Source organism: Saccopteryx bilineata, chromosome 3 (assembly GCF_036850765.1).
Source record: "Saccopteryx bilineata isolate mSacBil1 chromosome 3, mSacBil1_pri_phased_curated, whole genome shotgun sequence".
Classification (NCBI taxonomy): domain Eukaryota; kingdom Metazoa; phylum Chordata; class Mammalia; order Chiroptera; family Emballonuridae; genus Saccopteryx; species Saccopteryx bilineata.
The window spans coordinates 42418550-42443326 of NC_089492.1; the positions used below are offsets into that span (position 1 = coordinate 42418550).

At 42.1% G+C, this 24777-nt stretch overlaps 1 protein-coding gene and 1 pseudogene across 2 annotated transcripts in view; one reads left to right on the forward strand and one right to left on the reverse strand.

Moving 5' to 3' along the window:
• Positions 1 to 542: 542 nt before the first annotated feature.
• LOC136328508 (transmembrane protein 263 pseudogene) lies at positions 543 to 897 on the reverse strand (annotated as a pseudogene).
• An 8042-nt stretch (positions 898 to 8939) lies between these two features.
• The window catches only part of VIRMA (vir like m6A methyltransferase associated), an 80544-nt gene continuing 64706 nt past the window's right edge, over positions 8940 to 24777 (forward strand). Inside the window, exons 1-2 of one of the 2 annotated variants that reach the window (XM_066266051.1) lie at positions 8940 to 9530; positions 20729 to 20844. In XM_066266051.1, the coding sequence (XP_066122148.1) occupies positions 9468 to 9530; positions 20729 to 20844 (179 nt within the window). In that variant the 5' untranslated portion in view covers positions 8940 to 9467. The remainder of the gene's footprint in view (positions 9531 to 20728; positions 20845 to 24777) is intronic. The other variant, XM_066266050.1, reaches the window with a different exon arrangement.

The window sequence follows — 24777 nt, forward strand, 5'->3', positions numbered from 1 at the left end:
TAACACTCATAAAACCATTTATCTTTTCTTTTAAATTTGTCTAAATCCTGCTACTTTTACCAGTTTAAATAAGAAAAGAATGCCTGTTGGCCTAATCAATTATGATTATAAATAAAACTAAGACATATGAAACTGTTAGGCACATCAACATTAGAGTTTATGTAGGTCAAGTTTCCCTTTTTAAGGGGCAGATGAGTTACCTGGCACATTATATATACATTTACTTATGCAACTGTAAAGATCATCCACTAAATTCAACTTTCACATTTTTCGTTAAACTAAAAGTCTTATAGAAAATATTCAAATATATCATCAGTTACAACTGAATAAGTGTAACATTTTACTAGAAAAAAGTTGGAATTTAAGTATGAGAAACCTTCATATACGGTGCTAGTATTGGTCTCTTCTTAGACGAAAGCCAGTCATCAATACTTTCAACACAGCAGTTCAGAAGGTACACATCCAAAATAGTTGACTTAGTTGTAATTCATAATTTGCAATTGGCATCATTACACTATGGAAAGCAAGTGTATCTTCATGTTTTAGTTAGATTTGTCTTTCTTCTTTCCTGTTAAGGGTAGTACTTTGTTTACAACAGCAGACACAACAGCTGTAACACTCCCAACCACAAGAGACACATCCCCTTTCACCAGCTCTGTTCCCATGGAAGGTATTGTTATAATTGCTGTTTTGGTCACCTCCAGACTCTTTCCACAAATCCAAGCCACGCCACTAATGATGACACCAATAGGTCCCTTTGTAACACTGAAAATACCCTGGGGTCACACAGGACAACACGCTTGGTTGCTGCTGTGGGTGACCTTTCATTGAACCTTCTGGTGGTTCATCACTAAAGTAAAGTGGGACTTCTTGTTGATTTTTATCTGCCTAATTCATGATTGCTGGGATCCGGCAGCCGCCTGAGGCTGCAGCCAGGGTACGGAGCGGGCCAAGAAGAGCTGAGGCAACCTGAGGGGCAGGCACAGCCCCAGATGTTTGCAGGCTGGGGAGGCCCCTCCTCAGGCTGTGGAGCTGGACCACTGGGTGGACAGGGTGGCCTCTGGCTGTGGAGGTGGCACCCTAGGCATCTGACCCCTCTGCTGCCTCCGCAGCTCTGCCTCCTTAGGGGCTTTCTTGATTGATTTTGGAAAGAGAGAAAGGACGGGAGAAAGAGAGTTTTTATTTTGTTGTTCCGTTTAGTTATGCATTCATTGTTCCCTTCTCCTCTGTGCCCTGATCTTGGTGTTTCTACCTGTGCTCTAACAGATGGAGCTAACCCACCAGGGCCAAAGCTGGTTATTTCTGAATGGACAAAGAAAAGCAAAGTAAAAGGGACTAAGAAAGTTGTAGGTTTGTGAAAAGAAATCTTGATAAAAAATTACATAGTTACACCAAATAATTAATTTAATTAAAGAAATTAATTTAAATATAAAAAGTGAGCTACTACAGTGTTGAAGTTTGGTTCTTTTCCACTTTGATAAAAAGACAAAGATTTTCCTTTTGCTTTATATTTTGCTCCCTACCTGATTCCTTCAGTATTTGGAAACTCTTAATAAGTTTATCATTTTCATGGCATTATGTTTGTTTGCATGAATCCAATAAGAATCTTCCTTTTTTAATAGGACACATAAAAACAGTTTCTAATTATGGTTTTATTAGGCAGATCTTTGACTAAAATGTCATGTTTGAGATAGACCATGCCTAGAGTCTGGATTTCACCAGAAAACTTGAAGGAATTATGATTGACTTTGGAAGTTCAATGAGAGCTCTTTTGAGAAATGGCCTGGTTGGTACCTTGCTTACTCATATGATTCATGGCAGCTTTTCCAGGTAAGGAGCAAAGGTTGTTTTCCTGGGAGATGGCCAAGAAGGAACCTCAAGATATTTTGGGGAACCTCAAGAACTTGAGGAATTTACCCAAACTTATAGATATTGCAGGCAAAGCCTGATGGCAGCTAGTGGCTTGGCTTCTTTGCCCTGAGGGGCTACTTAAAGCTCATTCTGGAGATTCCTTGTAAGATTCCAGTAAAGCAGATTTAAAAGAGCCTATATCAGTGATTTTTTTTAACATTTTTACATTTGGGGACTGGAGAAAATCAGAGAATTATTTCAGGCTCTGCTAAGGCAGAAATAAAACCCATTAATATTTTGTGCATTATCTTTAACTATAAAGCTATAAAATGAAAATTCTCTAAAATAACCAGATGAGCCTAACCAGGCAGTGGTGCAGTAGATAGAGCGTCGGACTGGGATGTGGAGGACCCAGGTTCGAGAGCCCGAGGTTGCCAGCTTGAACATGGGCTCATCTGGTTGGAGCATGGCTCACAGCTTGAGCTCAAGGTCGCTGGCTGGAGCAAGAAGTCACTTGGTCTGCTTTAGCCCCCAGTCAAGGCACATATATATTAGCAAGAGAGGAGAAAGAGAGAGAGGAAGGGGGAGAGGTGAGAATCAACTCAGTTGCATTTCTTGTTCATTGATTGCTTCTCAAACAATCCTTGATGGGGTGGGGGACAGGGTGGTTCAAGCCAAGCCAGGGACCCCTTGCTCAAGCCAGAGAATGATCCCACACATCAAGAATGATCACATCAATGATCCCACGTTCAAGCCAGTGACCCTGTGCTTAAGCTGGTGAGCCTGTGCTCAAGCCAGTAACCTCAGAGTTTCGAACCTGGGTCCTCTGTGTCCCAGGTCGATGCTCTATCCACTGCGCCACCACTGGTCAGGCAGTAAAAAATGCTTTTTAATGGAGTGCAACTGAAATTTCTAGAGATCTATATTTAATTCAAATAAAGCTAGTGTGAAATCTGCTGTTGCTTCTTCTGATCTTCTTCTTCTCTCTCTTTCTCTTTTTTTTTGCTGTTGCTTCTTTGCAAGAATTCTTGATAACTGGTGCTGCGGTTTTCTTTCTGAGAGAGACAAAGCACTGCATTGACACCCATTTGTTTTATCTGGTTTTTATTAATGACAGAGCCAAAAAAGTCAAGTCTTCTTACACAAGTAGGTAGGAGAAAATATAATTAAAATATAATAGCTTTGTAACTAAAAGATGGATATTCTTCTTCTAGTAGTATCCAAAATTGTGACAATGATTGCATTTTGTTTAAACACCAGAGGAACATCAGAAGGTAAATCTATCAGTTTTTCTTTTTCACAATGATTAAGGGAGCAGGAGTTGATATCTTCCTTGAATGGGTTATTGATCCAGAGTTTAGTTGTATGGGGCTCCTCATTTTCAGGGTAATAATGGTCAATGTTTTTAACTAATGCTCTTAAATGTTGACTTATTATATTAAATATTAATTTCTGGTTGATTTTTGCAGGAATCAAAGAGTCTTGGAAAAGTGGAAACATTTTTACATCCTCTTCCTGTATGCAACGTTTCCAAAAAACAATTTTCTTTTTCAATGCACTCATCTTATTTCTTAATGTAAAAATGTTTGTGATAAACCCCTGAAGAGAAATAGTTCATTGAAGAGGCTAACTATATCCATTATAGTGTATCACCTAGCCGGCTGGAAATGGAAACACACAACAAATAAGTTTTTTGTTTCTTTTTAATGTGTTATTTTATTGATTTTAGAGAGAGGCAGGGGCAGAGCAGCAGAGAGACAGGAACATCTATCTGTTCCTGTACGTGCCCTGACTGGGGATCAAACCAGCAACCTCTGCACTTTAGTACAATGTTCCAACCAACCAAGCTGTCTGGCCAAGGCAAAAAATGTTTTGTCTTACTGCACATAACAGTGCAACATGGTACAAGTTGGTGCTTGATTTCCAAACTCTACGTGTACAAAGCATTGAGTAGTATATTTTTGTCCAAATGCTTTTTGTCTATTGCTCATGATTTGTAAATGCTCTGCATGGTGCAAAAGGTTGTTCTGATTAGTCTACAAGTTCCAAAGATATCTAAGACAATCTCTATAGTATTTTCATTGATGATACAGGCTGATAAGTGGCAATCACCTTGAGGAGAAGTGAATTTGACTAAATCTTTGGGTCTATAATCTTCAAACAACATCGAAGTGGTTAACTCTTTCACGGACCAACGTGAAATTTCTGGCAGACTGGCACCAGTTCACAGACTGGCAGTTGAAAAACACTGGCTTAGCCTGACCTGTGGTGGTGCAGTGGATAAAGCGTCAACCTGGAAACGCTGAGGTTGCCGGTTCAAAACCCTGGGCTTGCCTGGTCAAGGCACACATGGGAGTTGATGCTTCCTGCTCCTCCCCCCTTCTCTCTCTCTCTCTCTCTCTCCCCCCCCACAATGAATAAATAAAATCTTTAAAAAAAAAATAAAAGAAAAACACTGGCTTATACGATTAATTGCTATTCATGTTGTGTGTATGCAAATAATCAGGTCAAATTGAAACTGGACTTACTGCAGTAAATAGGTTGGTCTTGGTTTGGCTCTTTAATAAAAAAGAGGGTAATTTTAGAGAGAAAATTGTTTCAATACATTCTATATACATAGTTATGAATATTAGACGCTAGTTCATTGTTTTCAAAGTTCTATTTTTCACCTCTAAACTAAACAGGATCCTGAATTTTTCTAGTTTTCTTAAATATTTGGCTACAACCCTCTTAAGGAATGTTTTATTGTCCTCCCATCCTTTGACTTAGAATTGAGAACTAAGCCTTTCTAAAAATTTTATCAGACCGTTCATAATAGTTCTTGTCATTGTAGCTTTTGCCCCAATTATATTGAGATTTATAACAGTTTGACTCCACCAGGTTACAAGCCCTATTTGTCCTCAGGAAATACTGCTCCTAGACACCATGATAAACCTCTGTGCCCTGGTCTCATCCCTCTGGCAGAGAGCAGGGATCTTTTGGCTCTGAAGAAAAACATTGCCTCTCTTCAGCAGCAGAGAACAGCTACAGAAGAGACTCTGTGCCTCTTACCTGAAAGAATTTCAGAGTCAAGATTCTTGAGGGGTGGCCCTGGCCGGTTGGCTCAGTGGTAGAGCGTCGGCCTAGCGTGCAGAGGTCCCGGGTTCAATTCCCGGCCAGGGCACACCGGAGAAGTACCCATCTGCTTCTCCACCCCTCCCCCTCTCCTTCTTCTCTCTCTCTCTCTTCCCCTCCCGCAGCCAAGACTCCATTGGAGCAGAGATGGCCCGGGTGCTGGGGATGGCTCCTTGGCCTCTGCCCCAGGCGCTAGAGTGGCTCTGGTCACAACAGAGCGACGCCCTGGAGAGGCAGAGCATCGCCCCCTGGTGGGCAGAGCGTCGCCCCTGGTGGGCGTGCCAGGTGGATCCTGGTCGGGCGCATGTGGGAGTCTGTCTGTCTGTCTCTCCCCGTTTCCAGCTTCAGAAAAAAAAAAAAAAAAAAAAAAAAAAAAAAAAAGATCCTTGAGGGGAGAATGAAGTAGGCACCTAGGCAGAAATGAGCAGAATAAGGATGATGGTCTAGATACAGAAGGTCACCAAAGCAAAGATGATAGGCCAGGCCTCAGTTGTGTTTTAGTCTCAGGTCAAGAAAATCTGTAAAACCAGACAAGTGATCCTACAGTTGATTTCAGGACTAGCTGCATTAAGGACCCCCTACCCAGGCTTCCACCAATCAGTGGAGACCACAATCCTGGAGAGTTGAGGAATATTCTATTAAGATCTTCCCCTTGGCCCTCCCCTAAAGTCACCAGTCTTAAAAGCACTTAGGATGGAGGCCCCAGTGTGCTCTCCCTCCAGGAAGCATGCCAGCACCTTTCCCTTCTACCTCTCCCAGGTGCATTTCTCCTAAGCTCCTCTTCTTTTGTCTCTGTAAATTGTCTCCTAAAGCCCATTTTTTCCACCTGTCTTTATAAATAACGTTTCTCTTATAGTTTGAAAAAATAATAAAAATAAAGGTTTTCTGTTTTTTTTTTTTTTTTTTTTTTTTTTTACAGAGACAGAGAGAGTCAGAGAGAGGGATAGACAGGGACAGACAGACAGGAACGAAGAGATGAGAAGCATCAATCATTAGTTTTTTGTTGCGCGTTTGCGACACCTTAGTTGTTCATTGATTGCTTTCTCATATGTGCCTTGACCACGGGCCTTCAGCAGACCGAGTAACCCCTTGCTCGAGCCAGCGATCTTGGGTCCAAGCTGGTGAGCGTTTGCTCAAACCAATGAGCCCGCGCTCAAGCTGGCAACCTCGGGGTCTCGAACCTGGGTCCTTGGCATCCCAGTCCGACGTTCTATCCACTGCACCACCGCCTGGTCAGGCTAAAAATAAAAGTTTAAAAATTAATTTATTAAATATTTCAGACATACCCAAAGGACACACCTGTGAAGCCACAACCAATCTAAAGAATAAAACACTATCAAAGCTTCTAAAGCCCCTGTGTACTTTTTGATTAAATCTCTCCATTTCACCACTATCTTGAAATTAGTGTTTAGTGTCCCTATGCATTTCTTTATAATTTTATAACATATATGTCCTTAAAAAGTTATATTATTTTGAATGTTTTTAACTATATAAAGGCAATTGTACAGTATATATTCAACCTGTTTAGTCCTGTTTCTTAGATTATCCATGTTAGTAGATATAGCACTCATTCATTCTTTCCACCTGCTATATACTACTACATTGCATAAATATACCACGGTTTACTTATTATTTTTTAATGTTTATTTTATTGATTTTGGAGAGAGACAGGAACATGGATCTGTTCCTGTATGTGCCCTGACCTGGGACTGAACTGGCAACCTCTGTGCTTCTGGATGATGCTCTAACCAACCCAGCTACCAAGCCAGGATTACTAACCATTCTTGTTAATGACAAGTCTACAGCTTTTTCTGCAACTATAAAGTGCTACCATGAACATTCTTGTATCTGTAGGTATTTCTTTGGGCACCTGTGCAAGAAGATTCCTATGAGTGATATAGGCACATGTAATTTCACTAGATTTAACTCCTAACTGCTCTCCCAGGCACTCATGCCAATATAGACTACCAAATACAGTGGGTCCTCAGGTTACGACAGTCTCGACATACAACATTTCCAGTTTACAGCGCTCACTCCCATAAAAACTTTTAAAAATTGAGATGTGTTTCCTCTTATGTTGTTAGCATATACTTACAGACTACATGGGCAAACTAATTTAGTTCTGCAAGTGTTCTGTTTGTGTTAGGCTAGGGTGTGTTTCGACTTACATCAAAATTCAGGTTACACAAACAAACAAACAATCCAATAAAAAAATGGGAAGAGGACATGAACAGACACTTCTCCCAGGAAGAAATACAAATGGCCAACAGATATATGAAAAGATGCTCATCTTCTTTAGTTATTAGAGAAATGCAAATCAAAACTGCAATGAGATACCACCTCAAACCTGTTAGATTAGCTATTATTAACAGGACAGGTAATAGCAAATGTTGGAGAGGCTGTAGAGAAAAAGGAATCCTCATACACTGTTGGTGGGAATGTAAAGTAGTACAACCATTATGGAAGAAAGTATGGTGGTTCCTCAAAAAACTGCAAATAGAACTACCTTATGACCCAGCAATCCCTCTACTGGGTATATACCCCCAAAACTCAGAAACATTGATACGTAAAGACACATGCAGCCCCATGTTCATTGCAGCATTGTTCACAGTGGCCAGGACATGGAAACAACCAAAAAGCCCGTCAATAGATGACTGGATAAAGAAGATGTGGCACATATACACTATGGAATACTACTCAGCCATAAGAAATGATGACATGGGATCATTTACAGCAAAATGGTGGGATCTTGATAACATGATACGAAGCGAAATAAGTAAATCAGAAAAAACCAGGAACTGCATTATTCCATATGTAGGTGGGACATAAAAGTGAAACTAAGAGACATTGATAAGAGTGTGGTGGTGCCTGACCTGTGGTGGCGCAATGGATAAAGCGTCGACCTGGAAATGCTGAGGTTGCTGGTTCGAAACCCTGGGCTTGCCTGCTCAAGGCACATAGGGGAGTTGATGCTTCCAGCTCCTCCCCCCTTCTCTCTCTGTCTCTCCCTCTCCTCTCTAAAATGAATAAATAAAAAATTAAAAAAAAAAAGTGTGGTGGTTATGGGGGGAAGGGGGAAAGGGAGAGGGAAAGGGGGAGGGGGAGGGGCTCAAAGAAAACTAGATAGACGGTGACAGAGGACAATCTGACTTTGGGTGATGGGTATGCAACATAATTGAACAACAAGATAACCTGGACTTGTTATCTTTGAATATATGTATCCTGATTTATTGATGTCGCCCCATTAAAAAAAATAATAAAATTATTTATAAAAAAAAAAATTCGGGTAACATCACTGTTGTAGGAACAGAACTGTGCCATAACGTGAGCACCCCCTGTAGTTCCAGTGGCTGCAGTGCTCATCAACAGGGAGAAAAGGACTCAATAATTTTTACGTGGATAGCATTTCACGTTATACAATTTATTGAATTTTATTTGTTAATCCTCACAAAAAGTTTGTGGATTAGGTATTATTCAGTGGTGGGATTCAAATAATTTAACAGCCAGTTCTCTGCCCTAATGACCATTTTAAGTATATGTAAAAAAATGCCGGAAGGTAGTTTATTATTTCATGCATTTAATACTTAAATAAGTGCAATAAAAGAAGTACACAAACCTGGATTACAAGAGTTTTAAAATATTAATGAAAATACATTAAATAATACCTGACAAAAACAACGAAACCGTTAAAGCTATTTCCATATTGCTTCTTGACTGGTGTCCTCACTTGCAATTTTTTTCACCTACAAACAGAATGAACATTACAGGCACTTCGAATACGCTGTTGCGCAGATGAACATTAAAATTAGTAAAGAATGTAAATTTGTGAGTTCTACATTGGCTGGCACCACCTTAGAGAGAACTCTGATTAGAAGTACCATTTTAACAACTGGTTGGCAGAAAGCAACAAAAAAATTACTAATCGGTTCTGCCGAACCTGTGCGAACAGGCTAAATCCCATTGCTGGTATTATTACTCATAATCTGCAGATGAGAAAAAAAAAAATCTCTTCATTTTGAGATGTTTTTCTCTCTTTTTATTAAGTTTTTCTTCTTTTTAAAAGCGTTTTACTTTTAAAAACTTTGCTCATTGCTTTTTCGTGATACCCCTGGAAAGGCTGCTTGCCCGCGATTTCACTAGATAGCCGGAGTTGGAAGGTCCCCCAGGCCACCTCCATGCTCTCCAAAATCCGCTCTACGTTGTCACTCTTAGGCTGCTGAGGCTTTGTAACGCAGAACGACAGTGTTTGGGCAACTGGAGCCACCGTAGTACCCCTCCTCTTCTCTCCCAGATTTTCTCCGTGCTGCGAAGGCGCTGTCCGCCGCGCTGGAGAAGGCTGGCCGGCGACTTCCGGAAGCACCGCGCTTCCAGACAAGCCACGGTTTGCGGCGCCAGCGCTTCGGTCACCGGAAGTGCTGCCGTCTCTTCATCTGTTGAGAGGTAGTCGCCGAGGTTATAGAGCTGCCCCGGAAGTCCTCCCGTATCTCCCGCCCGCGGCAAACATGGCGGTGGACTCGGCGATGGAACTGCTATTTTTAGATACTTTTAAACACCCCAACGCTGAGGTAAGGCTTCGCTTCCTGAGTCCGACCCCGCTTCTCGACTTCGGGACCCTTATTAAAAAATCCTTAGGCGTGCCTCGACTTTTCCTCCTGCGGGCGGCCTCTGAAATTCCTCACGTACACACCCCCTCCCCCCGAGCTGGGTGTGGGCCCCGCGTCTGCGCGAGGGCAGCGGTGGCCCGCACTTATCACTACCTTAACTTAGGCCCCCGTGTCTTTGGTTGTGTTGGCTGTTGTGCTTGCTTTGCTCTTTTTTCCCCCGTCAGCTTTGGACCTTGAAAATGTCTTGGTTCTCCGGTTTACCTCAGGTCGTGTTTGGGACGGGGTCTCAGACAGCCTGTGTTTGGTAGTAAGTAGTTCAGGAGACCAAGCCGGGCGCATTGGCTTCGTGATTCCTAAATCCCTTCTCCTAGGTCCCTTTTCTAACGGGAATCAAGTTTCCCAGATGTGACACTCGGCTTAAGATTGCGGCGTCCCCCAGTTTGTCCTGAAACTTTGTACTTTTCTCTTGGAAAGATTTCTCGTTAGGACATGAAACCTTTGCACGGAATGGCTTTTGCGTGGAGTATATACTTTTTGTTGTGTAGACGTTTGAGGGGCGAGGATGGGGAATTGTGGAGTGATCATTTCTTAGTAAAATGAGCGCCTTTGAACTTCTGACTGTAAGGTGACCAACTTTTTTACAATGAAAAGGAGAACAAAAATAAATTGAAGAAAACAATATAAAAGAAACATTTTATTCATTGCAACAATAATACAGTATAATATGATAAATGCAGAATAAAAAAACATTTATAATATTTTATATTACAATTATGCTTACATGCCTATTTTTAATAATAATTGTAAGATAAAAGTACTCATTAGATACATCACATCACATGCAATGGATCGACTCTGCATCGATCAAATACGGACATTTACAGTTTAGTCTTCCAGTATCAAAAAGGAGGACATGTAGAAGGACACTTTTCGAAGGAGGACGGAACTTACAGAAGAAGGACTGTCCTCCCTAAGGGAGGACGTTTGGTCACCTTAGACTGGCTCTGCGATATGTAAATTGAATATACCTAGATACCTGAAAGTTCTCAAAAGCCAGTCAAAAATGAACATTAACTAAGTTCACAGATAAATTTAAAAAACCCAAGAATCCACATTTTCTTTCAGTATAAACAGTCATTTTGGAGAACTTTCTTTGGAGATAGTAATGATAGTGGGGAGTAGTTGTAGCTTGATGCTTTCCTTGACAAAATAAAAAGTTGGCAACGTTGGTCTATTTTTTGTTTTGTTTTGTATTTTTGTATTTTTCTGAAGTTGGAAATGGGAAGGCAGTCAGACAGACTCCCGCATGCACCCGACCGGATCCACCCGGCACACCCACCAGGGGGTGTCGCTCTGCCGCAATCAGAGCCATTCTAGCACCTGAGGCAGAGGCCACAGAGCCATCCTCAGCGCCCGGGCCAACTTTGCTCCAATGGAGCCTCGGCTGCGGGAGGGGAAGAGAGAGACAGAGAGGAAGGAGAGGGGGAGGGGTGGAGAAGCAGACGGGCGCTTCTCCTGTGTGCCCTGGCCGGGAATCGAACCCGGGACTCCTGCATGCCAGGCCAATACTCTACCACAGAGCCAACCGGTCAGGCTGGTCTAATTATTTTAGCGAATGGCTCATAGGTCTGTAAAAGTAAAAAGTTTGGATATTTGAGCATATTTTACTAACAGTGAATTAATATGTGGTCTCTTACTTCATGTGGGTCAATGACCCTACTTTTCTAATTCCAGCTAGGCTTTAGAAAGCTGACAATGGAGGCAGTAGTTGGATCAGAAGAAATCTATAATGTGTACAGAAATAGAGAACAGTTAAAAATGAAAGAATATGATGTATTTGTTCAGTAGTATTTTTTATTTTTTATTCAGTGAGAGGAGGGGAGTTAGAGACAGACTTCCGCATGCATCCCTATGGGAATCCACCCAGCAAACCCACTAGGGGACGATTCTCTGCCCACCTGGGGCGTTGCTTCATCAGCAGTGAAGCTCTTCTTATCTTCTTAGCACCTGAGGTGAGGCCATGGAGCCATCCTTAGCTCCCGGGGCCAACTTGCTCCAATCCAGGCATGGCTGGGAGGGGGGCAGTGTGGAGAATCAGATGAGTGCTTCTTCTGCGTGTCCTGACCGGAATCGAACCTGGGACATCTACATGCTGGCTGAGGCTCCACTGCTGGGCCAACTGTCCAGGACCAGCATTCACTCATTATTTAAGTATTTCTTCATTCTCAGACAAACACTGAGTACCATGAGAGGATAGGACCAGTAAGTAGTATAGTAGTAAATACCTTCTTCTGGCAGTGATTGGGAAAGGCTTAATAGATATCACATTTGAACTGAGTCTTGAAAGAGAAGTAGAGGTTTGTAGGGGGATATGGAATATTGAGATTTTTTTTTTTTTTTGTATTTTTCTGAAGCTGGAAACGGGGAGAGACGGTCAGACAGACTCCCGCATGCGCCCGACCGGGATCCACCCGGCACGCCCACCAGGGGCGACGCTTTGCCCACCAGGGGGCCATGCTCTGCCCCTCCGGGGCGTGGCTCTGCCGCGACCAGAGCCACTCTAGCGCCTGGGGCAGAGGCCAAGGAGCCATCCCCAGCGCCCGGGCCATCTTTGCTCCAGTGGAGCCTTGGCTGCGGGAGAGGAAGAGAGAGACAGAGAGGAAGGGGGGGGGGAAGCAAATGGACGCTTCTATGTGCCCTGGCCGGGAATCGAACCCGGGTCCCCCGCACACCAGGCCGACGCTCTACCGCTGAGCCAACCGGACAGGGCTGAGATGTTTTTTAAGGAGCGTGTAAGTATTGGAGATTAGGTCCACAGCATTATGATACAAGTTAGAAAGTGATGAGTGCATAAAGACAGAGAAATTCCTTGGGGTTTGTCACTTTTATTTCTGAAATACCCATCACTGTCTGACATATTAGGATCTTGGTCAATATTTAGTTCCGTTTAGTGGTTAAAACAAAGGCTATGTGATTTTGGGGGAGAGAGAGATCACTCTTCATTTGACAGTATCAGGAAAGAGTTCATTAAGGCAGTTGGCATATGAACTTGGTCTTTGGTGGAACAGAGTATATTCTGCAGTTGTATACTGGGGAGTATTCTCCTGGATCAGAGTATCTATGAAAGATATACCTAAAGTAGCAGTGTGAAGTGGCATCTGAATGGCGGTTCGAAGACAGATATAGAAGGCCTTGAATGCTCAGCAAAGGAATATGGACTTGATTTTGTAAGAAATGGGAGCCCTGGCCGGTTGGCTCAGTGGTAGCGCATTGGCCTGGCGTGGGGAAGTCCTGGGTTCTATTCCCGGCCAGGGCACACAGGAGAAGCGCCCATCTGCTTCTCCACCCCTCCCCCACTCCTTCCTCTCTGTCTCTCTTCCCCTCCCCAGCCGAGGCTCCATTGGAGCAAAAGATGGCCCGGGCGCTGGGGATGGCTCCTTGGCCTCTGCCCTAGGCGCTAGAGTGATTCTGGTCAGACGCCCGGATGGGCAGAGCATCGCCCCCTGGTGGGCATGCTGGGTGGATCCCGGTCGGGCGCATGTGGGAGTCTGTCTGACTGCCTCCCCGTTTCCAGCTTCAGAAAAAAAAAGAAAAAAGAAAAAAAGAAAGAAATGGGTAGTTTTTGAGCAGGAAATTATATGATTACTAAAATACATTAGGTAGATTGACTGATCAGTCCCCCTCCCCTCCCCTCCCTTCTCCTCCCCTCATCTCCCCTTCCTTCTCCTCCCCTCATCTCCCCTCCCTTCTCCTCCCCTCCCCCCTCCCCTCCCTTCCCCTTCCCTCCCTTCCCCTCCCCTCCCTTCTCCTCCCCTCATCTCCCCTTCCTTCTCCTCCCCTCATCTCCCCTCCCTTCTCCTCCCCTCCCTCCCTCCCCTCTCCTCCCCTCCCTTCCCCTCCCCTCCCTTCTCCTTCCCTCCCCTGTGTGAGGTACTAATTCAAAAGATACAAAAAGGTATACAATAAAAAGTAAGTCTTTCTCTCATCCCTCTCCCCAGGCCTCCTGCTTCCTTCTCTAGATAGTCTATGTAATATTTTTATTGGCTGCATATTATTTCTTTTTGTGGTAATGCTATTTATATATTAAATTCTCATACATTTAGTCTTCTGACTTTTAGCAGTGATGTGATATTATTGATGCTGAAATATTTTATACATTCTTATTTATTTTCAGAGTGGAATTGCTGGGTTAAAAGTCAGTCTTATGAAAGTGATTGAGGCTAGAAAGTCCTACTTCATTTCAGTTTCTTTACGCAACCAATTTGGAACTCATCTGAACAGAAATGATAATTGAAATGGTAGGAATAGATGAGCTAACCTTAGTTTTACCTTTAGAAGAGGGTAAAAGAGAAGAGATAATAAAGAGAAAGGAAGGGGAGACATCTATGCTGTGACTTTTTTTTTTTTTTTGTATTTTTCTGAAGTTGGAAACGGGGAGGCAGTTAGACAGACTCCCCGCATGCGCCCAGCCGGGATCCACCCGGCATGCCCACCAGGGGGCGATGCTGTGCCCATCTGGGGCGTTGCTCTGTTACAACCAGAGCCATTCTAGTGCCTGAGGCAGAGGCCATAGAGCCATCCTCAGCACACAGGCCAACTTTGCTCCAGTAGAGCCTTGGCTGTGGGAGAGGAAGAGAGAGACAGAGAGGAAGGAGAGGGGGAGGGGTGGAGAAGCAGATGGGTGCTTCTCCTGTGTGCCCTGGCTGGGAATCGAACCTGGAACTCCTGCATGCCAGGCCGACGCTCTACCACAGAGCCAACCGGCCAGGGCCTATGCTGTGACTTTTAAATGCATAATGACTCCTTCCATATGGATAAATGGGGCTTGGAGTCCTGGAATCTGACCAATCTATTCATATTTGTTAGCTCCCTAATCATAACCCTTTTATGATTTCCCATTTTTAACTGTTCAGTCTGTCTCCTAGGTTTATGTACTCTAGATATTTTAAGCTCCTACTTCATTGCAATGTTTTAAACTCTGAAAAAACAATTTAATAAATTCTTAATAAGCAACTAATAAAAGTCATTAAATGAATACAATAAGCCTTATGAATATTCGTGTCTTTCTGAAACACCACTCTAATGAAAGAGAGAAAAGAGTGACTATAATTTAGTTTGATGTGAGATTTTGGATATATAAGGGAGAGGCACCTATCTGGACTCAATCTGGCTCATCTTTCAAGAAAGAGTTGCCTGACCAGGTGGTGGCGCAGTGGATGGAGCGTCAGACTGGGATGCAGAGGACCCAGGTTCGAGACCCTGAGGTCACCAGCTTGAGCATGGGTCATCTGGTTCGAGCAAAATCCCACCAGCTTGAACCCAAGGTCGCTGGCTCCAGCAAGGGGTTACTCAGTCTGCGGAAGGCCCACGGTCAAGGCACATATGAGAAAGCAATCAATGAACAACTAAGGTGTTGCAATGCTCAATGAAAAACTAATGATTGATGCTTCTCATCTCTCTCCGTTCCTGTCTGTCTGTCCCTGTGTATCCCTCTCTCTGACTCACTCTCTGTCTCTGTAAAATAAATAATTAAATAAAAATAATTAAAAAAAAGAGAAAGAGTTGACATCTGAAAAGCATCGGGATAAATGAGTGTGAGGATTCTAAGCAGAGACAATAGCATAATAAAGATGAGAAAGAGCATGGTGTGTTGGGCTATACATTTGGATTGATTAGAAGAGGGTTTACTTGTTTTTATGACCAAGGACTTTGGCCTGGGAAATGGTACATTTACATTCTGGAAAGACCACACTGCAGTAAAGAATATGTTGGCGGGGGCAAGAAAGAAGCACAAACCATTTAGAATACTGTTGCTTTGTTTCATAGTAGAGTGCATAAATGTCTAGAATTAGAAGTGTGACAGCAGTAATGGAGGGAATTACATAGATTTGGGAGCTATTTAGAGGTTCAATCAATAGGACTTGATGTTTGGGTGGATGTACAATTTAGGTGAAAGAGGATGAGAAAGAAACCAAGGATGATTATGGTTTCTGTTATGGCCATTGTGTGAATGGTGGTGCTATCACTGATATAGGAGAGTTCACTTTTGGACTTGTCTGAGTTTGTGGTTCCAGAGGGACATTCAAATGGAGATACTCGGTTGGCAGGTGTACCTAGTAGTCTTGAGCTCAGGAGAGAGGTCCTAGATGGAGATAATGGATTTGGAGTTGACTTGAAAGTGGATGAAAACTTTATTTCTTCTAATTCTATTAATTGTACTTAGCTACTATGCCCCATTTCCCTGCCCTATTTTGCCCTGTAGTCATGGTGAATTATGCTTGTAATTACTTGACCCTTCCAAATTCTTACTTGCTTTCCTTTTGTGCATGCTTCATCCTTTGCCTGGAAAGCTTTTCTTTCTCTTCTACTGGTTTTCCTTGAAGAATTAATTAGCTCAGGTTATACTTTTGGTAAAGCTTCCCTGACACTTTCCCCCCCACAAATCTGAGTTAGCTAAGTACTCCTGAATTTTCATAGTTTCTTGTGTGAATGTCTGTATCAGAGCAATTTATTTGTCTACCACAATAGATTGTTCCTTAATGGCAGAGATTGTCTTGTCTTTGTATCCACGGGACCTAGTATAACTTGGAACATAATAGACATTTAATAAATGTTTAGAAGTAATTATTTGGCCCTGGCCAGTTGGCTCAGTGGTAGAGCATCAGCTCAGCATATGGATGTCCCAGGTTCAATTCCCGGTCAGTGCACACAGGAGCCGTGCCCATCTGCTTCTCTACCCCTCCCTCTCTCGCTTCTCTCTCTCTCTTTCTCTCTCTCTTTCTCTCTCTCTCTCTCTCTTCCTCCCCTCCTGCAGCCAAAGCTCGATTAGAGTGAGTTTGCCCCGGATGCTGAGGATGGCTCCATGGCTTCCACCTCAGGCAGTAAAATGGCTCTGGTCCCAATGGTGCAAGGGCCCCAGATGGGCAGAGCATCGCCCTCTAGTGGGCTTGCTGCATGTATCCCAGGCAGGGCACATGTAGAAGTCTGTCTCTGCCTTCCCTCCTCTCATAAATAAATATAGATAGATAGATAGATAGATAAAATAAATATTGAATAAAAGTGCGGGAGTCTGTCTCTGCCTTCCTTCCTCTCATAAATAAATAAATAAATATTGAATAAAAGTGATAGTACCTAATACAGAAACTCTTCTATTTACAAACAAAATAGTTTTTGGAAGGCTGTTTATAAAACCTTAAGTTCATTTTTGTAGGTCCACAGTGACTATATACTATTACTGACACCAGTCATTAATTAGTGGCAGGCAGGATGGAGGAGGATAGAGTTGATAAACTTCTGTTCTAAGCTTCCTTTGTAAATATTAATGAGAATTTATAACCGTGTAAGTAAAGGAGTGTGTATGTACAGTCATGTGCTGCATATCAATGTTTTGGTCAACAATGGACTGGATATATGATAGTAGTCCTATAAGATTATAATGGAACTGAAAAATGACTATCATCTAGTGTCAGAGCTGTTGTAATATCCTGGTATAACACATTGCTCACATGTTTATGGTGAGGCTGGTGATGCTGCCAATCATAAAAGTATAGCACTTACAATTATGTGCAGTCCATAATACTTGATAATAAATGACTTATGTTACAGGTTTATATATTTATTATATTGTTTTAGAGTGTATTCTTAATACTTATAAAAGGTATGCTGAAAAACTGTGCTGTGTTGTGCCAGCAGCACTTCATATATCTTGTGTTTATTCATCTCTTGTTTCATCAACATCATTTTCTCTTATGCTTCATTTAATTTCTTTTTTTTTTTTTTTTTTTTTTTTTGTATTTTTCCGAAGCTGGAAACGGGGAGAGACAGTCAGACAGACTCCCGCATGCGCCCGACCGGGATCCACCCAGCACGCCCACCAGGGGGTGACGCTCTGCCCACCAGGGGGCGATGCTCTGCCCCTCCAGGGCGTCACTCTGTCGTGACCAGAGCCACTTTAGCGCCTGGGGCAGAGGCCAAGGAGCCATCCCCAGCGCCCAGGCCATCTTTTGCTCCAGTGGAGCCTTGCTGCGGAAGGGGAAGACAGAGACAGAGAGGAAGGAGAGGGGGAGGGGTGGAGAAGCAGATGGACGCTTCTCCTGTGTGCCCAGGCCGGGAATCGAACCCGGGACCCCTTGCACGCCAGGCTGACGCTCTACCGCTGAGCCAACAGGCCAGGGCCGCTTCATTTAATTTCTTGTTTTGTTTCATGGCCCCTAAGTGTTCGCACAATGACAAGATCACCTAACGGCACATTTCTCAGAATGTGTCCCATCATTAAGTAACGTATGACTGTAGGGGACTTTTTTTTTTTTTCCTGAAGTAAGAAGCAGGGAGGCAGAGAGACAGACTCCCGCATGTGCCCGACTGGGATCCACCTGGCATGCCCACCAGGGAGCAGTGCTCTGCCCATCTGGGATGTTGCTCTGCTGTGGCAGGAGCCATTCTAGTGCCTGAGGCGGAGGCCACAGAGCCATCCTCAGCTACTGGGCCAACTTTGCTCCAATGGAGCCTTGGCTGCAGGAGGGAAAGAGAGGAACAGAGAGAAGAGAAGAGGAGGAAGAGTGGAGAAGCAAATGGGCACTTCTCCTGTGTGCCCTGGCCAGGAATCGAATCTGGGACTTCCACAGGCCGGGCCGTTGCTCTGCCCTTGAGCCAACTGGCTAGGGCAGACTGTAAGGGACTTTTTAAGTAGAGGAGTTCCTTATAGGAAGTAAACAACACCAAGGTTTGAGGCAAAATGCTTATTTTATATAAATCTATGCTAATATTTGTTGAATACCTACAGTGTATTTGCAATAATTAAGATACAAGTTGAGCTGCTGTCACAAAAGCCAGAGTAACAGTGGATTGGATGATAGGATTTTCTCTCTCAATAATCTAGTTGTAAGTATTCTAGGGCTAATATGACAGCTCTAGGTTCTTTTGTACTATTCCCCTGCCATCTTTAGGGTATTGCCTACCTTGTTCATGATAGTTTACCATAACGTCTATGTTCTAGAAAGGCAAAAGAATATTGGTGGGAAAGGTGAAAGGAGTTCCTGAAGTCTGAACCATCCCATTAAGGACATGACCCAGAATTGCCTACATAATTTTTATTTATATCCCATTTACCAGAACTTAGTCATATGTTCTCAATGGCTTCCCAGGAGTATGAGAAATCCAGTCTTTAGTTCACTTGTGCCCATCTCAAATTTCTCTTACGGAAAAATAGGTATTGGAAGACAGCTAGCAATCAGACTCATTTTGTATTCATTCTGTTTCATTTGTATCTTTGAGAGTTTAAAGCATTTGAATAGTTAACATTAAGATTCCTATGCCCTGGCCTGACCTGTGGTGGCGCAGTGGATAAAGTGTCGACCTGGAAATGCTGAGGTTGCTGGTTCGAAACCCTGGGCTTGCCTGATCAAGGCACATATGGGAGTTGATGCTTCCAGCTGCTCCCCCCTTCCCTCTCTCTCTGTCTCTCTCTCTCCCTGTCTCTCTCCTCTCTAATAATGAATAAATAAAATAAAATAATAAAAAATAAAAAAAAAGATTCCTATGCCCTGTATATTTTAATTATAATCTCTGAGTTTAAATTGCAAAATTGGAAAATCATCCTCTGTCACGTTTTTTGGAAAGACAAATTTGAAAGTGTTTTGGTCTGTTGAGATGCTTGATAGTCTTTGCAGCTTCAAGAGAGACTGGCCCTGACCAGGTAACTTGTTTGGTTAGAGCGTTGTTCCAGTACACCAAGGTTGCATGTTTATCCCCAGTGAGGGCACAGACAGGAATCAACCAGTGAAGGCATAAATAACTGGAACAATAAACCTATGTTTCTCTCTCTCTTTCTCTCTCTTCCTCCCCCATTACCCCCTCCTTCCCCCTCTCTCCCTTCCTTTCTCCTTCTCTCTTTCTCAAATCATTAAATAAAAAAAGAGACTGAGGGCTGTCTCTCTAGATGCAGATAATGTGAACTGCTCTTACTATCATGAACTTAGATCACTAGGTAATGATGATTGGCTGAACTGTTTGGAAAAGTTGATGTAAAACAGTCTAAAAGCAATGTGAAAATTTTCTTTTAAAATTATTGCTTATAAGAGCTACATTTGTTTGATCCTTTGTCAAATAATAAAAATAAATACATATACACTAAATTTGTCCATTTCTTTTATTATGATAAGATTAGTTTGTGTATTTTCTTGTTTTAAATTTCAGAGTGTTTACCTTGACTATTTAGTACCTAAACGGTTTCTTTTGATATTAGTTGGTATATTGAGTTTAATAGATTAAGCTAATTTAAAAACAGAAGTCTTATATCTATAATTCATAAGTTTAAAATGGCGGGAAAATTTACCCTGAATTCATTTGGCCATGCATCTGATCTGAACTGACATGATGCTAGTTAGAATCTGTACTTAACCTGACCAATGGTGACACAGTAGGTAGAGCTAGGACACTGAGGTTCCAGGTTCCAAACCTTAAGGTCTCTGGCTTGAGTGCAGGGTCACTAGCTTGAGCGTGGGATCATTGACATGAGCCCAAAGGTCGCTGGCTTGAAGCCCAAGGTCACTGGCTTGGCAGGAGCCCCCCAGTCAAGGCACATATGAGAAAGCAATCAATGAACAACTAAAGTGCCACTCCTACGAGTTGATGCTTCTCATCTCTCTCTTCCTCCCTCTCTTTCTCCCTCTCTCCCTCCCTCTCTCTCTCTTTCTCTCTCTCCAAAAAAATCTGTATTTAGTGTGAATATTTATACATGTAACTGCAGAAATATTAATATTTTATTACAAGATACTGTCCCAGAAGCCACTAGGGGTCTTAAATAATAAACAGTTACTTGCATTATATTTTCTAAAAATCTAGAACGTCAGGATTCTAAAAGGTATCTGGGTCTTGAGGTTTCCATTAAGCAAATGACCTACACAGAACATCAGGAAGGAAAATACACTGCAGAAAATGTTATTATACAAATGGTGAGATTTAACTAATCCTATTTTATCATCAGCTATTTTAAAAAGTGATCATACAGCATTGTAATTAATATAACACTGTTTTAATGAAAAGGAGTTTAAGATTATGACATTCTGAATGAAACAAAAGTGAGTAAATTTTTTTAATATGAATGAATTTGGAGTAAAGTATTTTGCTTACATAAGTGTGTTCTTCTCCCCTTTTTAAAGCAAAGTTCTCATATAGATGTGGTTCGTTTTCCATGCGTGGTTTATATCAATGAAGTTCGAGTCATACCACCAGGAGTAAGAGCTCATAGCAGCCTGCCTGACAACAGAGCATATGGGTAAGGCAACTTTGCTTTTAAAAGTATTTTTGGCTAAAGATTTTCCTAGAAATATACTCTTCTTAAAGTTAACTAATTTATTTTTATTGAATTTATTGATGTGACATTGGTTAATAAAAGTATATAGGTTTCAGGCCCTGGCTGGTTGGCTCAGCGGTAGAGCGTCGGCCTGCCGTGCGGGGGACCCGGGTTCGATTCCCGGCCAGGGAAGCGCCCTAGGAGAAGCGCCCATTTGCTTCTCCACCACCCCCTTCCTCTCTGTCTCTCTCTTCCCCTCCCGCAGCCAAGGCTCCATTGGAGCAAAGATGGCCTGGGCGCTGGGGATGGCTCCTTGGCCTCTGCCCCAGATGCTAGAGTGGCTCTGGTCGGTAGAGCGACGCCCCGGAGGGGCAGAGCATTGCCCCTGGTGGGCGTGCCAGGTGGATCCCGGTCGGGCGCATGCGGGAGTCTGTCTGACTGTCTCTCCCCGTTTCCAGCTTCAGAGAAAATACAAAAAAAAAAAAAAAAAAGTATATAGGTTTCAGTAGAAACATATTTTTTTCTTTTTTGTCATCTTTTCCAAGTGAGAAGAGGGGAGATAGACGGACTCCCGCATGCACCCAGACCAGGATCCATCTGGCAACCCTGTCTGGGGCCAATGCTCTGCCCATCTGGGGCTCATGCTCACAACCGAGCTATTTTTAGTGCCTGAGTCAGAGACTCCACTGAGCCATCCTCAGTGCCTGGGGCCAATGCATTCAAACCAGTCGAGCTGCGGTAGGGGAAGAGGGGGTTAGAGACAGGTGGAGAAGCAGGTGGTCGCTTTTCCTGTGTGCCCTTACTGGGAATTGAACCCAGGACATCCACACGCCAGGCTGACACTCTACCACTGAGCCAGCTGGCCAGGGCAGGACTTACTTTTTTCTTAACTATGAAAAGTAGCTGGTTATTTTTAGAAGTAGGTATAAAATCTTCAAATACTATCCGGTCATTCAAAAATAAAATGCAAAACAAGGCAATAAGAATGTTTAGTGTTTACAATAAGAGATCGTTATGATTGACTTGATACCCTTTTTCCATGTTTAAGGAAATAAAAACTTGTATTTTTTATAATTTCTTCCTACTTTTCCTATAGAGGGAGTTATGTATACAATGGGAAAGGAGTCATTAAAGTATAGCCTGTAGTCTTCTCTAATTGTATTGCTTTTGGTCAAGAGAGGTCTGTTAGTTAGCTATTGCTGCATAACAAATTAGCAAATTTAGCAACCTAAAACAATAAAACATTAATTGTCTCACACTATTTCTGAGGGTCAGGACCCAGGGAGTTGCTTAATTGGCTCAAGTTCTCTCATAAGTTATGGTCAAGATCATGGTCCCAGCTGCAGTCAGAAGATTTGACTAGGGCTGGAGCATTTGCTTAGAAGCTCACAGACATGGTTGTTAGTAGGACATTTCAGCACCTTGCCAGGAGATACTCTCTGTGGGTTGCTCATGCCGCAACATGAAGTCCTCAAGAGTTGAGTAATCCAAGATTGAGAGAACATGCCCAAAAAGGAAATCAAAGCCATTGTGTTTTATAACTTAATATCAGAAGTGAATACTTTCACTTTTTCTGTATTCTGTTGGTTACATATTTTATATACTGCTGCAGTGTGGGAGGGAACTACACAAGGGTATGAATGTCAGAAAGCCAGGGATCTTTGGGGTCCATTTTGGAGGCTGGCTACCACAGCAGACCATTTGGATCTCTACCAAAGCTGCAATGGGTAAAAGTGTTTGTTACATTTTCTCTCTTATCTTTCTCCTTTTTCTTAGTTATTCTTGAGGGTGATTGGGTGTTAATAGTTTAATTTCCAACTATGAAATTGTCAGAAACAACTTTATGCACAATATGTTACAAACAGTAAAATGAAGTATTAATTCAGTTACACAAATGTAGGATGTTAGGAAAACTGACATCTCCAGGTTGAAAGTAATGTTATACATCAAATTATATTTGTGCAACATATTTTGCAAGTGTTTTTTTTCTCACTAAAAATCAGAATTGTATAGGTAAAATTAAAATTTTTATACGCTTTCCCTCCATCCTGAGAGAGACCTAACATTTGATGCATTGTGGGGTTTTTTTCTTTTTTTTTTAGATGAGAGGAAGGGACATAGTGAGGCAGACTCCTGCATGCTCCCCAGCTGGGATTCACCTGGCAAACCCTATCTGGGGCCGATGTGCATTGTTTTTTAAATATATGTGTGCATTTGTATATATAGGTGTTTTTTTTTTGTAAATGTGGTACATTACACAAGGTTAGCTTGAGCAAGTTTTAAGATAAAAGTGCTAGTGCAGTTACCATTGATAATTAAAATTATTGATTGATTGATTTTGGAAAGGAGGTGTTAGAGAGGGAGAGGGAGGGAGAAAGACAGAAAGAAGGAAACATTGACCCACTGTTCCACCCATCCATGCACTCATTAGTTGATTCTTGTATGTGCTCTGACCAAGGATCAAACCTGCAACCTTGGTGTATTAGGACAATGCTGTAACCAACTAAGTGACCTGGCCAGGGCACCATTGATTGTTTTTGTTTTTTTTTTAAGTGAGAGGAGGGAGGAGATAGACAGACTTCCGCATGCACCCTGACCTGTATCCACCTTGCAATCCCCTGTCTGGGGTTGGTGCTTGAATCAACCTAGCTTTCCTCAGCACTTGGGGCCAAAGCTTGAAGTAGTCAAGCCCCTGGCTGCGAGAGGGAAGGAGAGGGAGAAGATGGAGAGGGAGGGATAGAGAAGCAGATAGTCACTCCTTATGTGTGCCCTGACCAGGGATTGAACCCAGGACATCTGCATGCTGGACCAACGCTCTATCCACTGAGTCAACTGGCCAGGACCCCCATTGATTCTTTAAATCACTTCTCAGTGACCAGGACCTGAGTTTTTGTTGTTTTAGAAATAAAGAATTTACATTTCTGCTTTCCCCCCTTTTTGGGAGGGGATATTGGAGGTCAGGGTCTAGTTTGAAGAGGAAGGATAGGAGGGAGAAACTCAAGTTGTTGAGCACATATAGTTGAACTCAGGTGAGGTAAATGTATGATGTTACTTTGACCTCACTGTATACTATTCTGTGTATTCCTTTATTTCATTTAACGTTTTGTCAGGAATACTTTCACATCATTCAGTTTTATTTGAAAATAGGATTTCTTGTGACTACGTAATCTAATGAATGATGGGACTGTAATTTATTTGGCTAGTTCTTCATGTGGGGACCATTAGATGGTTTTTAGTTTTTCTTTTCAAATTACAAGTAATAGTATAATCCTCTTGGAAAAAATATTTGCATATCAGTGTTTCTATACAGACACATTCTAGAAAAAAGTATTTCTGGATCAAATGGTGTGAATATTTTCTCAGTCTCCTGAATTTTATTGACGTAATTGTCTTTCAGAATGAGTATATTTTGTTTGTATGTCTACCAGAAATGCATGAAGGAACCATTATGATAGTACTTTGGGCATTACACTTTTTACTATTTGGATATTTTGTAAATAAATAACAAAGCATGCAGTGTTTCAAATCAAGATTTTAGTTGAGCCCAAGGAATTTCAACTAAGGGTGAAAGATGTATCAAGATTTCATTCTAATGCAAATTAAATAGGCTTTAAACTTAATAGTGTAAATCTATTAAAACAAAATATTTAAATTGCTGCTATGTAAATTTCATTTCAGGTTTTAATTTAGGGTTCTGATGCTAAAATTATATTTTTGTATTAATATAGATGAAGTTGAAAACAAACTGTCATAATATACAACTTGAAATCACTTAAGTTCTGATTGTTTTTGCTAATGAAAGAAAATGATACAAAGAATTATAAAATTAGATATCACAATTAGAATTAGCTTTTAAAATAGGTTAAAATTTCTAAATAGTTATGTGTTTCAGAATGGTCCAAGTGCAGGCAAAAG